This window comes from Podarcis bocagei (genome assembly GCF_964188305.1).
Source record: "Podarcis bocagei genome assembly, chromosome: 7".
Taxonomy (NCBI): Eukaryota; Metazoa; Chordata; class Lepidosauria; order Squamata; family Lacertidae; genus Podarcis; species Podarcis bocagei.
Window position 1 is genome coordinate 41,359,249 of NC_138132.1, and position 15,043 is coordinate 41,374,291.

Genomic DNA, 15,043 nt, shown 5'->3' on the forward strand with positions numbered 1-15,043 from the left:
CATCCCTGACCATTGGTCATGCTGGCTGGGGCTTGATGGAAGCAGGGGTCTAGCCACATCTGAAGGACCACAGGTTCCTTGTTCCTGTCCTAGGAAACAACCAGGTTGTCAGAAGCCGGAAGTGAATTAAAGGGAATGGGGCACAACATATTTTTTGCCTGCCCCATGCCCTCTTGAGGCATCCACAGTTGGGAACAGGATACTGGGTTACTATTAGGTATCGGCATTTAACCTAGTTAACCCAGAGCTAGCCATCGAGGAGAGGATTTCCTTTCCTCCAAGTGGCCAAAAGTATAAGCGGTGCTAGCAGAGAAATATGTCAGCAGCTACTGTATGGAGTAAATGCCTTATTAATTTAGTAGGGGGGGAAATACATCCTATCAGCTACAGATCTCCCAGTGGGTGTTCGCTGAGTAATGCAGCAACACCCGGTCTATTTTCAAAATGTGCCACATCTGATATCTGTGTGTGTCTTACCCAAGCCCCGTCCTCTCCTCTCTTGCACAGAAACTCGAGCCTCTCTGTTCCTTTACGAGACTTAAAATTGAAGATGAAATGTGGCCAGCCAAATTTTCCCTTTAATGTACGGCACAGCGAGCATCGTCTCCGACGCAACATGCAGTATATATTATCTGTAAAGTAAACCCCCTTTGAAAAATCAGGAGAAACCCGGGCATCTGTTTCTAATGAAGGGTACAAATTTAGATCTAACTCTGCATGAATCACAGCTTTAAATATATCTGCCAAAGCCAACTTTTTGCTACATTCATGCTGTTGTAATGAGCATGAATGGGGAAGCGCTGCGGAAGAAACGGGGAGTTTCTGGATCGCGGCTTTAAATAAGAAATGGGGTGTGCCAGGGAGCAGTTTGCAGGAGCCGCTGCGGTTGACAGCCCTGCCCAGAGCTATTTGATGACCTCATGATCCTTCCACTGACAGAAGCAGGCCGCCCCCCTCCCTCCCTCCCTTCCAGGCCCACAGCTGGTCCAGAACCTTGATGGCTAACCTTGTCCCTGGGTGGGGGATGATGGATCAGCAAAGTTCCACCAGCATCATGTCAAAGCTACCGATCATCAGCACAGCACAGCAGCAGGAGGCGTCTCGCTCTTCCTACCACTTAATGGGTGGGATGAATTCTGCAGAAATCAAAACCAGATTGCCAGGGGTGTGGCGTAGAGAGGCTGCTGCTCTTGCCGTCAGTTTCCCTCCCAGGGCTTTCTTCTCCTCCGGCCTCCCCCACCCCCACTGCCCGCATTCCGCCCCATTGGGATCTTCATCAAAAGATAATCTAATAAAAGCAGATTTTAGTATTATTTTTATTCTTTCTTCATTCAGAAGGCATGAAAGAGGACCTGAAAGCTTTTGGCTTGCTCTTGATAACTTTTGAAGTAGAGAATTTTGTAGAGGCATTTGGCGGGGGTGGGGGGGAGAGCAGATTTTGAGGCTTCCTTGACAAGATAATCCTCGCTTTGGAGAAACATAAGGGATGTCCTTTTCATGCTGCCGTTTTGGATGCCATAGCCTCAAAAAGGATACTGTAGAGTTGGGGAAAGTTCAGTGAAAGGGCAAAGTAAAATGATCAAGGGGAGCAACTCCCCTATGAGGAAAGATGACAAAATGTAGGGCTTTGTAGTTTAGAGGAAAGGTAAGAAAGAAAAGGCAGGACAGACGTATGTGAAATTTAGCAAGGCATGGAGAAAGTGGATAGAGAAAAGTGTTTTTCTCCCTCTCCCATAGCACTAAAACTTCAGGACATGCAGTGAAGCTGAATGTTGGAATATCCAGGACAGATAAAAGAGAGTCGTCCTTCATGCAGCCCATGGAACTCACTCCCACAGGAGGCAGGGACAGCCACCAACTTGGATGGCTTTAAAAGAGGGTTCAACAAGTTCATGGAGGAGTAGGCTATCAATGGCTCTGCCTCCACCAGGGGAGGCCACAATGCTTCTGAATACTAGTTGCTGGGAACTGCAGGGTAGCTTTGTACCCGGGTCCTGCTTTTGGGCTTCACACAGGCATGTGAATACAATAAGAATACTACTCCCCCCTCCAACACCCACAGCGTTGCTCTGGGGTAGCATATCCTTCCCCTGCTCCCCCACACCTAGTTCTCATCATCTTCTTTCCACCCATCTCACTCTCCTGAATTCTGTGAATTCAAGGGTCTCCCCATTGCCTGGCATCTTTCTTCACACTGCAACATTTAGTTGCACTTCCCACTTGGTTAAACAAATTCCAGGGTGGTAGTGGTTGTTTGTGGCTTTTCGTACAAAAGTAACTGAAAGTGACCTACCATAAAAACCAATGTAAAACAGCAATAGAAACAAAACAAAAAAGGCAACAATAATAATACAGTGGACGCTCGGGTTGCGAACATGATCATGTTTGCAACCCTCAGCATTCGCAACCCACAATCTGCGCGTCTGCGCACACGTGGGTCATGATTCAGCACTTATGCGCAAAGCGTGATTTAGCGCTTCTGCACATGCGCAAGCGCCAAAACCCGGAAGTAACCCGTTCCGGTACTTCTGGGTTCAGTGAGGTGCCGAAAATGTGCAACCCAAAGCATCTGTAACCCGAGGTATGACTGTAATAAAAAACCCTACAGATTTTTAAAAAGAGGTTGCCCAGAAGGGAATGTAGCCTTTGGGCGACAAAAATGGCTTCTCACCACTGGCTTGGAACAGGCACAGGAAACACAGAGCTGGTGAGGTGACAGGAGAGTCAGGCAGGCCTGATAAAATGACCCGTCGCCCACACTTTCCCATTTGCAGACAGGCTGGGAAAGGACTTTGGGAAGAGATCATAGATCAGTGGTGAAGCAATGGTTTGCACACCAATGACCTGAGGATTGATCCCTGTCGAAACAGGTCCCGGGGGAAACCTCTGCCTGAGACCCCAGAGCAAAGATGGGGTAGGTGGTGGACAAATGTCTAGGGCTGAAAGGCATGCCAGCATTTCCTCCACATTGCTCTCTGTGTCTCTGCCATCCATTTGCTGCCCCCCCCTTTTTTTGCCCTCCCTGGAGTCACTTGCATGTGTGTTTGCTGAGAGCTGCCCTTTCTCCTTCTCCCCCTTCCCCCTTCTTGCCCCTTATCAGAGCTCTGTAGGAAGCCAGGAGTGAGAGCTCCCCCACTCGCTTTGGCTCAGCCCAGCTCCTGTACTTTTCATCACCTTTCTTGCAAACACGGGGGGGGGGGGGGAGAGCGAGCGAGCGCCCAGCTGTTGTGGAAATTCACGATTCGAAGCAGATGTGCTCCACACGAGGCCCCAGAGCCTCTGAAAATGCAGCCCACCGCACTCCGCATGTTCACCCAGAAGCATGTCCCTTTGAAATTCGGGGCCCGCGCACAAGAGCACTCTCCCTTCCTGTGGTTTCCTGCAAGTGGTATTCATAAGCCTGGCTGCCGCCCAGGCAGAGCCTAGTCTTCATGGCTAGTAGCCACTGACAGCCCCCTCCTCCATGAGTTTGTCTAATCCTCTTTTCAAGCCATCCATATTGGTGGCCATCACTGCCTCCAGTGGGAGGGAGTTCCATAGGTTAACTATGCGCTTTGTGAAGGACTTTCCTTTTGTCTGTCTTGCACCTTCCAACATTCAGCTTCATTCAGCTAGATATCATGAGCACAAATCATGGTGAATGCTCAGTGAGAAAGATGTCTGGAGGAGTCTTCGCTCTCTGGTAAGTGCATTCAGAAATGGAGCCTAAGTGAAGAAATATCTGAGAATATCTGGTTCCTAAATTGGTGTGATCCATACTGGGCCCCTGGCAGGTGGGTAGGGGAACTTTAAGCCTTTGCCCCCAGCTTTGGTCCTGATCTGGACTGAGGGCATCTTGACTGCAATTTGCATAAGGGGGAGAAAGTTCTCATTGCAACAGAGAAACTTACCCACAGAATGATTTATGCTCCTAGAGAAAGACTCACCAGCCTTTTCATACCTGGGACCCACTGACACCCCAATGTGCACTTAGAATCAGAGAACAATAGAGTTGGAAGGGACCCCAAGGATTATCTAGTCCACCCCACATAGTGCACTTGAAGATCTGCATACTTTTTATAGTGGTTACTGTTGCTGTAATGACCGACTTGAAGTGGACGGCCACTCACACATTACTAAAATAAAGAAAATGCACCAGCAAGTTTTGTTCTTGTTTTTTTCAAAAAAATGAACAAAATAGGGCACCAATTTGCATAAAATTTGCCTGTGCTAATTTATACATGTAGCTGCAAATTTAGAAATAATTACTGTAATTCAAATAGAAATATACAATACATTCCATCTGGCAGAGAAAACTGATTAGGTGACCAGGTTGCCTGCTCAGCCTGCGGTCCGGGTGTTAACTGTGAATAGGTGACACCAAGGCCCCTCCTGCTCTTTCTTCTGTTGGCTCTTGGTAATTAAACTGGATTTGATCCAGAAGACTCTTCAAATGGAATCCACCCTATGACCAGCTAGCTGAAGACCAACAGCATAGCACTGTATACAGTACAGTGGTACCTCGGGTTAAGAACTTAATTCGTTTAGGAGGTCCGTTCTTAACCTGACACTGTTTTTAACCAGAGGTAACACTTTAAGCTAATGGGGCCTCCTGCTGCTGCCGCCGTGCAATTTCTGTTCTCAGCCTGAAGCAAAGTTCTTAACCCAAGGTACTATTTCTGGGTTAGCGGAGTCTGTAACCTGAAGCATCTGTAACCTGAAGCGTCTGTAACCTGAAGCGTTTGTAACCCAAGGTACCTCTGTATGTGAAAACTTGTTTGCTAAGTAAATGGCTGGCCTTGTCCACAAGGTGGCTGTCTAAACCAATTGCAATATCTCTTCTCTTGCAGTGGAAGCAGGAAAAAAATGAGGCTTCCCTCCCTGCAACAGTATATATTGTATTTCCCCCACACTTAAGACGTTAAAGCTGTGCTCTCAGCCACCCAGCTCCAAACAGAGACAAGCTGTGGAAAAGACCCGGAGAAGAAGCAGGCAAGCGTAGCGCATGACGCCCACCAAACACTTCAACAGTCTGCTCATGTGACAATTCAGTTCTAATATTGTGGATAACCAAAGACAAATGGCTCCAGTCGCCTCTGCAACCTCCCTCTGTCTGCCTTGCCATGAGGCTGATCGTATAGGATGGATGGAGGCTACCTCCCTATTCAAACACCCGCCAGCATTTTACTGATGGCGAGTGGGAGGAAGAAGGAAAGGGACACACGTACGTTGAAACATCCTTTGTCCCCCAGCAAGGCTCACTGTCACCCATTGCTTCTAGCCTCTGCAAAATGTACAATATGCATTGCATTGCATTTATTTTTAAGGTTTCAATTGGCCCGTCTTTAAAGGTTTGGAAACTACAGCGGGTGCAGAATGCAGTGGCCAGAGTATTGACCAGCCCTAGCCAGTCAGGACATACAACTCCAGTTTTGGCCAACCTTTGCTGGCTGCAAAAGCTCACCTTGTGGGACAGAGCTGCTACGCTCACTTCCTGGCAGGTAGGCAGGGACGCGGACTTATAAAAAATATTGGGGGGGGGGGCCCGGGAAAGCTCATTAATAATAAATAAGCTCATGAATATGCAAATAAAGTGGCGCCGCCTCCTCGTGAGCGAATAGGGAAGAGCGTGCTGCGCCTATTAATCAGCTCCGAAGGAAATTGGGTGGAGCTTTTGCTCGGGAGGGAGGGCAGGAGGCATGCAGCCCGACCCTGTGCATTTTGGGCTGGGGGAGGGGCGGCGATGGCGCTCTGCTGGAGGGGCGCCGGAGATTATTGGGGGGGCGGAGCCCCCCCAAACGAATTTTTGAGGGGGCTCGGGCCCCCTCAAGCCCCATGGAGTCGGCGCCTATGCAGGTAGGTCACCGCTGCTTACCAAGAGGTGGAGGAGAGAGGCAGTGGGGAGGTTGGTATGGTGCAAGAGCCACGGCAGGAAGGGCTCCGCCAGTGTGTTTGCACCATGTTGACCTCCCCACCACCGCATGCCTGCTAGAAGAAACCAGTGAGCAATAATTCAAATTCACACAAAGATGCTGTTACTCCCCATGGCCACTAGGTGCCAGCCTTCTTCTACTTTTCAAATCCATGTTTATGGAAGACAATCTTACTCGCTAGGGTGATCGAAGAAGAAGAAGAAGAAGAAGAAGAAGAAGAAGAAGAAGAAGAAGAAGAAGAAGAAGAAGAAGAAGACTTTTCAGATATTTGCAGCGCAAGAAAGGAAAGGGGCAAATTAGTTTCACAGAACTTGGGGGCAACTCTATTCATCCTGATGGCCTTTCCCAAACATTTCTTACTGGACGTAAACTCTCCTTACATTCAAAGCCTCCCCTGTTGATTGCATCAATCTGGGGAACCCGCACCATCCATTCTGCCATCACAATGCTGTGGAACTCCCTGCCTCTTGACATTAGGCAAGTGCCTCCACAGTACTGTTTTAGATGCCTGCTGGAAGCATTTCTCCTTCAGCAAAGCCTATCTAAACACTTGGTTTAGTTGCATTTGTTTTAAATGTTTTATTAATTTTGTCAAAGTGCAAGTAGATAAATAGGTACCACTCTGGTGGGAAGGTAAATGGCGTTTCCGTGCGCTGCTCTGGTTCGCCAGAAGCAGCTTGGTCATGCTGGCCACATGACCCGGAAGCTGTATGCCGGCTCCCTCGGCCAATAAAGCAAGATGAGCCCCGCAACCCCAGAGTCGGTCATGACTGGACCTAATGGTCAGGGGTCCCTTTACCTTTACCTTATCTTTTGTTTTTAATTATGGGGTTCTGACCTGTTCAGTCTGACACCTGATGTTCACTGTTGCTGGGCAACCACTTAAAAAAAAACTTGTGCTGCTCTCCCTTATCAGGGCTCTTTATTTTTAAACGAGACTTGGACAAAAGAGCCCTTCCAAGGGAAAGGAAATAGATGGCTGCCCATCGACAGGCCTTCAGATAACGGACTGCCCTCAGTGAAGTATAACACACAGGCTTGTTGAGCACACCCACTGGAATTAATGAATCCAAGTTAGTCAGGCTCATTAACTTTGATGGGTCTACTCTGAGCAGGACTAGCATTAGATGCCGCCCATAGTCACCCTAGCTGCCATTTCAGTGTTTTCTGTGTTGCCATATTCCTCCCAAACCTGATCTATGGCAATTTTTAAAAATTCTTTAAAAATCCTTAAAAAGCAGTTGTAGCAGCAGCCTATATAGCGGCAAAACACAAGAGTAATTTTACAAGTGGGGACAGCAACAAAATGTTGCAGTGTGTGGCGTGCCCCATTCTTTGCCCCCTCCCACACATTTTCCTCCCCCTCTTCCAATAGGCAGGATTTCGCAGCTGCTGAGTAAGAGTGTGCTGACTTGAATAAAATATTGGGGGGACTCAAGTAAGCCCTGCCCCACATAATTAATCACATCACATGACACGGTGTTCACACACCATTTAAATGGCAATGCCTATCAACTTGGGGGCGCAGCCCCCCCAAAATATTGTATTTGGGGCACGAAGGGACCTCAGAGTTGGCTCCCATTGCGGTGCATCCCATTTTGCTGCCCGAGGTCAAACGGGAAGCTGTTGCCCTGCCCTAATGCCATCACACCGCCCTCTGCCAAAGCCCCTCTTACCTGGGTAGCACAGCACTGCCCACAAAGAAATGAGATCTCATGCAGCTCTCACGGGATCTTGCAGAGCACACAAGATCTCATGGGACCTCACTAGAATCAACTGCCAGCACCACTCCTCTGTGTGGTGAGGTGGGCAGGGCTCCCACGGGGGGGGGGCACCTCTTTGGCTTCTGCCACCTGAGGCAGCTGCCTCAGCCTGCCTCAAGGGAGGGTCGGTTCTGCTGCTGAGGACGCTCAGCTCTCATTGGGCTGTTTGCGAGGTCTTCCCCTCACTCCCTTGTGCCTGTGACATTTAGGACAATTTCCTTTGAAATGATTCTTGGTTTCAAATTCATCCACCTCCCCCAGTTATTGCAGGGAGGGTATTGCATGTGAATTACACCAAATTCACAATTCACAGGAAGTATTCTCACACAATGTCGTTTCATATGACATAGTTCTGAAACACCACCTATTACTGCTATTGTTGTTTTTATTCACAGGTAGGACCGGGAGAGAGCTGCTGCCAGTCCGTGTAGAACAAGGGTGGGGAATCACGGGCATGGGGACAGAATGTGGCCCTCCAGAGCTTTCTATCTGGCCCTCAGAATTATCGCCAGGCCCTTCCTCGGCTCTGGTTTGCGCCCTCCTTGAATGATTTTGTTTGATTCGAATGTGTCTGATTATGCCTCTTGGTGCCAGGATAGATAGGGAGGTGTCAGTTTGCAGATTCTTTTTTAGAAGTCTTCGTGAAAATTTGGTCTTGTTTTAGTGTACATTTCTTCTAATGTACACATTTTCCCCTATTATAAATGTACACATTTCCCCCTTGTTTTAGTGTGAATTTCTCCTAATGTACACCTTTCCCCCTATTATAAATATTTTTTTCAAAGCACATTTCCCTGAATATTTACATTTCCCCTAATATAATGCATTTTTATATTTTATTTTCACTAATAAATGTTTTTCTATGCACACTTTACCTTAGTATACATATTTTCAGAAATATTCCTTTCCTGCAGAACTGCATTGCAAAATTTGGAGAAGTATGTATTGGTTTGCAGATTGTTTCAGAGAAGTGTAAATTGGGTAGTTTGGCTTTTAAACATGAAAGGAATGCCTAAAACCAAATATATACACTGGTACCTCGGGTTACATACGCTTCAGGTTACATACGCTTCAGGTTACAGACTCCGCTAACCCAGAAATAGTGCTTCAGGTTAAGAACTTTGCTTCAGGATGAGAACAGAAATTGTGCTCCGGCGGCACGGTAGCAGCAGGAGGCCCCATTAGCTAAAGTGGTGCTTCAGGTTAAGAACAGTTTCAGGTTAAGAACGGACCTCCGGAACGAATTAAGTACTTAACCCAAGGTACCACTGTACACACAATTAATCAACAAAAATATAATCCCTCTATATAATTTAATTTGGAACCAATGAAAGTCTCAAAGAGATGTCAGTCAGGCCTGGCAGCATGGTGAGGTCAATAGCTTTTCACCTCTGTCTGGGTGAAATATTTCTCTTTTGCTCAAAGGGAGGGCATAGTACTAGCCCCAGCTGCTTCAGAGGGCTAAGTCCCAACGCAAGGTCTAACTTAGTCCAATGCAAAATGCTGTGGGCAGTGACCTGGGCTAAACAGTCCATTCAAAAGCAGAGTCCTACTCAAGACTGAGCAGAAGGTGCGTCAGCTCACACCAGAGATGCTTGGATCACCAAAGGGAGGAGGACAAACCTGCCACGGCAGTGATTTACTGCTATTCGTGCTCAATCCAGAAACAAGTAAATACCTAGAATGCTGCTAAATCAGTCCCCTCTCAATCCAGCAGTTTATTTGATTATGTTAAGAATTGCAGGGCTCAGGTGCCACAGTTAAGGCTTACTTCACCTCGTATGTGGGGGAACCTACAGATCTGATGCAAAGGTGCACATGTGGCAGAACCACCACATAAAAAATCTACAGTCATTTGGCTGTGCATGTGTGTTTTAATGGGCCTATGAGGAATTGAAGTTGCAGAAGCCAGTTTACATTGCAGCAGCAGAAAGATAAAAGTGCCAAAGCTCCACCGAGACTAATTCATGGCAGGCATAAGCAGCTGAAGACAGCTGCATACTCTTCTTCAAACACACAGAAATGCGCCAATTAGATTAGGGACCAGCAACTGGCAGCCCTGGGGCCAAATGTGCTCCCCTAAGGCTTCCAAACTGGCCTCCAGCACAGCCCTTGATCCTCCAGCATAGCCCTTGCCTCTCACCCTGCAGGCAGAGCATAACTATTGTCACTAACAGTCACTTCCGTGAATTTGTCCAATCATCTTTTAAAGCCATGCAAGATGACTGCCATCACTATCCAGTACAACCGCAAGGTCTTGTTTCGGGTCAGTCACTGCTAGATCAGACCCCTTGACTGTATTATTATTATTATTATTATTATTATTACAGTGGTGCCCTGCAGGACGAAAAACTCGCTAGACGAAAGAGTTTTCCGTATTTTGAGTCGTTCCGCAAGACGAATTTCCCTATGGGCTTGCTTCGCAAGACGAAACATCTTGCGAGTTCTTGCGAGTTTGTTTCCTTTTTCTTAAAGCCGCTAAGCCGTTAATAGCCGCTAAGCCGCTAACAGCCGTGCTTCGCAAGACGAAAAAACCGCAAGACGAAGAGACTCGCGGAACGGATTAATTTTGTCTTGTGAGGCACCACTGTATTATTATCACCATCATCATCATCCAGAATGGAGTCATTAAGACAGTTGGATGACACTTTGTACGCCTCCTTCTAGCCAAGCTGGTGCCAAACATATTGCTCTTTTTTTGGACCACATCAGCGAGGTCAGTAGGGAGGTCTTGTTGTCTGGGCAGCCCAGGACCTCCAGACACACTGACTAGGCTAGCACCTTGAGGTCACTTTGTTGAGGGGTGGGTGCGGGGAAAGGCCCAACCATCGGCACAGAGTAATCCTTTGGGCATGCATAGGCTTGCCATACGTAAGGGAAATTCCTTACATGTAATTGTTTTGGAGGGGTAAAAATGGTGTCAGGGGCGATTTTTGTTGAATTGGCAAAATGCCATGGAAAACCCAGATGGATGGCAACACGGTGGAAAAAGCAGTGAAAAACAACTCAAAAAGCTTAAAAGCAGTATTTGGGGGTTAGGTTCCCAGCAGACAAAAAAAAGCTCAACAACTTGGATTTGTTCGCCCCACAAAAAAGACAAACAATTTTACTTTTAAAAATATGGCAAGCCTAACCATGCATTTAACCAGCCAGCTCCTTGGCAAAGCTTTGGCGAGCTTCCTGGCCCATATCCTACCCTTCGGCGCAGGATCGTAATTGAGAAAGGGGGCCTAGCAGGGTTTCCATCACACTGACACCGCCCCGCCCCCCAATATTATAACAAGGACAATGCGGGAGGTTTCCTTTGAGCGCATGCAGAGCGCTCTCCCCTTTGATAATTGGAGGGGCAGAGGAGGCCAGGGAGCAAGAAAGGAGCGGGGCTGTGTCCGAAATTCAAATAAGCAAGAGGTATTGCGGAGATGCCTCTGGGCGCGTGTAGACTTCCTGCCTGCGCCCCTGGATAGAAACGGGGAGGAGAAGGGGCGAGAGCAGCGAGCAGCCTAGAATCCCAGCACCTTCCCCGACCCGCGGGGCGAAGGGGCGGGCGCTGCGCGGCTCCGCCTCCTCCTCTTCTCCCGGGCCTTCCCTCCGCCAGCGCCGGCCTCCTCTTCCTCCTCCCTCTCGCCTGACGGCCGCGGCGGCTGCAAAAGGCATTTCCCTTTTTTATTTTTTCAGCAGCCGCAAGTGAGGTGAGTCGCAGCCCCGCCAGCCCCCTTCCCCCGCGGCCCCTCCGGCGCCCCCCTCCCGCCTCCCCGGGGGAGACCAGCCGGCCCCCTCGGCCGCCTCACCCCCCCGGGGGTGTCGGTGGGGCGCTGGCACGAGGGGGCGCGAGGAGAGCGGCGGGGGGAGGCTGCCTTCAGTCTGGGGCAGGGAGGGGGGCGCCTCCTTTGTGAGCCATCCTTTTCCCCCCACCTCAGAGTGGGGTGGGGGTTGCAAAGAGAAAAGGGGGTTGCTTTCCCCCCATTTATCAACAGCCTCCTTTTTATTCCTGGGCTTTATTATGAAGGGAAGGGGCATGTAGAGGAATCGAAAGAGACCCTCCCGCCCCACAGCCGCCCCAGATAACACTGTTTCTTCAAGGGGGGAGAGAGAAGATGGTCAACCCTCTGGCCCTCCCCACGGGGGGGCGGAATAGGTTTGAGAGTCTCCCCACCAACACTATGGAAAAAACCCCATAGTAGCTGGGGTTGAGTGAGGATTTTTTTGTTTTGTTTTAAGGGATTTGGGAGGGGGTGTTTTCTTAAGAAATTCTGTTGCTGAAGAAGGTTGGGTGCCCCCTTCTTTCCAAGCTCTGAATCTGGGGGCCGTAGGGTCCAGGATTTTGCTTTCCCCACAGCATGAGGGGAGGCATACAAATTAATAGATGATAATGATAACAATAACAACAACAACAAGTTGGGGGTTTTTTTCTGGACGGGGTGGGGGTGGGTGACAGGAGTTCAGCCCCAAGGGCAGGTAGTTGGTTTCATAATTGGGAGAGCTTTAATAGTGCCTAAGGGTAGTGAGCTATAATATGCATTCATGGGATGCTGAGCCCTATGGAGGGTGGGGGAGTTTTTTATTTTGCATAGAGGGGGAATGGGTGGGCTCTGAGGGTATGTGTCTGGAGTGAGTTGGGGGGCATTTTGGGGTGTCTTTCTTGTATCTCATGGGCAGGCAGATTATTTACCTGTGTGTATGTGTGTTTGGCTGTGGCTGTTTTGCAAAAGGTAACAGCCCACAGTGGCTGAGTTCACTCTTATTTGGTGGGGTCTTCCTGGCTTGCCTGTGCGTATGTACATTTTTTTGTTGCAGAGTTTCTATGCCAGGTTGACATTCTTACATATCCTGGTGGGGAGGGGGGTTTTTTGGACCCTCTGATCACTCCTCCCCTCTCCTGGGTAAATAGTTTTTGCTGAGAAAGAGGAGACCTGCTGCCTATGAAAATTTGTGAGGAGTGGACCAGAGCCAGGTGTCTTCAGGCCTTTGGGAGAGCACATTTGCTTTCTGGTTCTGCTTGCTAGCTTCCCACTAGTTCATATGGTTGGCAGCTGCTGGAGTATGATGGGCTTTTGGCTTGAACCAGTATTTCATGGAGGGGTAATTGTCTCCCACATTGCCTACTCTGGATAACTCTCTCCCTCTCCCTCTCCCTGTGTGTGTGCTGAAGGGGAGGGAGTCCCCATTACTGAGTCCTCTTGGCTGTTGACCCCTCTATGAGGATTCTTTGGCTGTGGGTAGAGGTGGGTGGTTGTCCCAGAGATTCCTGCTATGAGGGAGAGAGCCTAAAGCCTCTTAAGTTCGCCTTTGCCACTCTGGTGCCCTCGAGACGTTTTAGACCAGGCATAGGCAAACTCTGGCCCTCCAGATGTTTGGGACTACAATTCCCATCATCCCTAGCTAACAGGACCAGTGGTCAGGGATGATGGAAATTGAAGTCCCAAACATCTGGAGGGCCGGAGTTTGCCTATGCCTGTTTCAGACCACAACTCCAATCAGTTAGCCTCAAGCATGAGAAGGGAGATTGACCTTAAGGAGAGTGGCAAGGCCTTTTGGCTTTTGCACATTGAGTATCTTAGGAACAGTAGGCGTATTCAGAAAGCCTTCTCCATTTCCACCTGCATAAGGCACTCACTGTGGGGTTGGGGAGAGTCAGGAGGGTTATCCTAAGAATTGGTTGTGAGGAAATTATTATAGCTCACTTGTTCCTGGCAGAAGGACAAGTCGAGGTAAAAACAGGACAGATTGCAAGCCTTTCAGTTCTCAAAGCACTTATCCTGTATATATCTGTTCTTGAATATGGATGTAGCCTGAAAGTGAGCAAGTTCAGAGGGAGAGATACACAGTCTATGATGGGGCCAAAGTAGCCTGATCAATCAATGTTGGAGTAATATAATTAGTGTGTGTTCTTAAAGCTTTGGATGTTTACAGGAGTGGGAAATCCTTCAAAACCTCTTGCACAGCACAGGCAGAAGGGAGATTAGATTGTGTATTGCTACTAATTAATAATAACATTATTTAACAATAACAAAAGGCCAGCCTTGAGGATCAGCAGTTTCCTCATCAAGAGTTTGAGCAACAAGGAGTGTTTACATGTTGCTTTGGGTTATGACCTTAGATTAGAAGGATGACACATAAGCCCGTGTGTGTGTTCTCTCTCCCTGTTCAGGTCAAACTGCAGTAACGTTGTGACTCTGCTGTGTGATTACTGGGCCGTTCCTCTGCCTGGGCCAATGCTAGATCTGGAAGTGGTTCCCGAGCGATCTCTTGGGAATGAACAATGGGAATTCACCTTGGGTAAGTAACTTTGTTGCCTTTGTCAGCATCTTGTTTATAATGAGAAGTGATGGGTATATTGGGACAAAGGGACATTCCCTCCAGTGTTGTTCTGAGAGTTAAATTTAGGCGAATATAAACCTCTAACACGTTGGAAGCATATGATGTTAATTTCAAGGAAGGAATTATTTTGAGAGACATTCTGAACATTACACTGAATGTGGTAGACTGAGAGGGTAATATTCTGGGCTGTCCAGCTTCTTCCTCATATAGAAAGCTCTGAATGTGGTAAGTTAGCACCCCAAGAGAGAACACTATGCTAAATTTTTCTTCACTGAGGTGCTAATGCTACTTACTACATACTAGCTTACTACATGTAAGGATTTTTACTGTATTATGAGTATTAAAAATAGGGCTTCACACCTGAACTCTTCGAAAGAGATTGTGTCCAGAATTACCTTCCTCGTTATTTGTCAAATGAGTTTACCCACAGATGCTTCTGTGGCTGCCCTTAAACGGGTTCATGTTTTGTTTATGCTTTGCTTTGGCACTTCCTCCTCAAGTAATTCTAGCATGTTTAGCAACAGCCATCAGGAGTCACATGGTTATTGCTCAGAACAGCATTTAGCCTTGCTGGAAACTGGGTGCGTGAAAGGTGCAGAGTATTTTTCCAGACAAAGATTTTTGCCCACAATACTAATTTGAATGATGGTTTTAAATGCTGTGATGCTATTTAGAAGAATAATTTAAACAAGTTTTTAAAGCAGGTAGTTGAATCTGGAGTTGCCTCCAATGGGAGAGAGGACTAATTGATGTGATTTTTTAATTATTTGTTGTGACCTGCCTTAGAAACCTGTATGGAAAGCAATAATCAAATGTTTTGAATTGATTTATTTTCTCGGATCACTTACTCTGCATCAGTCTATGCTGCATAGTGGACAGAGTGTTGGATTTGGGTGCAGGAGAAATGAGTTCAAATTTCCCCATGTCTGGGTGATCTTAGGTTGGAAAATAATGACTGGTGCATCTAGCCTTACAGGATGGCTGTTTTCAGTGCTGCTTTTTTTCTAAAAAAATGTTTAGGGGCACTCTCATTTTGACTCAAGAAAATCA

General features: G+C 47.7%; 1 protein-coding gene across 1 annotated transcript in view; it reads left to right on the forward strand.

The window, feature by feature from the left end:
- Positions 1-11,237: 11,237 nt before the first annotated feature.
- Positions 11,238-15,043, forward strand: part of PHAF1 (phagophore assembly factor 1) — a 44,696-nt gene continuing 40,890 nt past the window's right edge. Inside the window, exons 1-2 of the mRNA XM_081200876.1 lie at positions 11,238-11,364; positions 13,824-13,951. Coding sequence (XP_081057002.1) covers positions 13,888-13,951 — 64 coding nt within the window. The 5' untranslated portion in view covers positions 11,238-11,364; positions 13,824-13,887. The remainder of the gene's footprint in view (positions 11,365-13,823; positions 13,952-15,043) is intronic.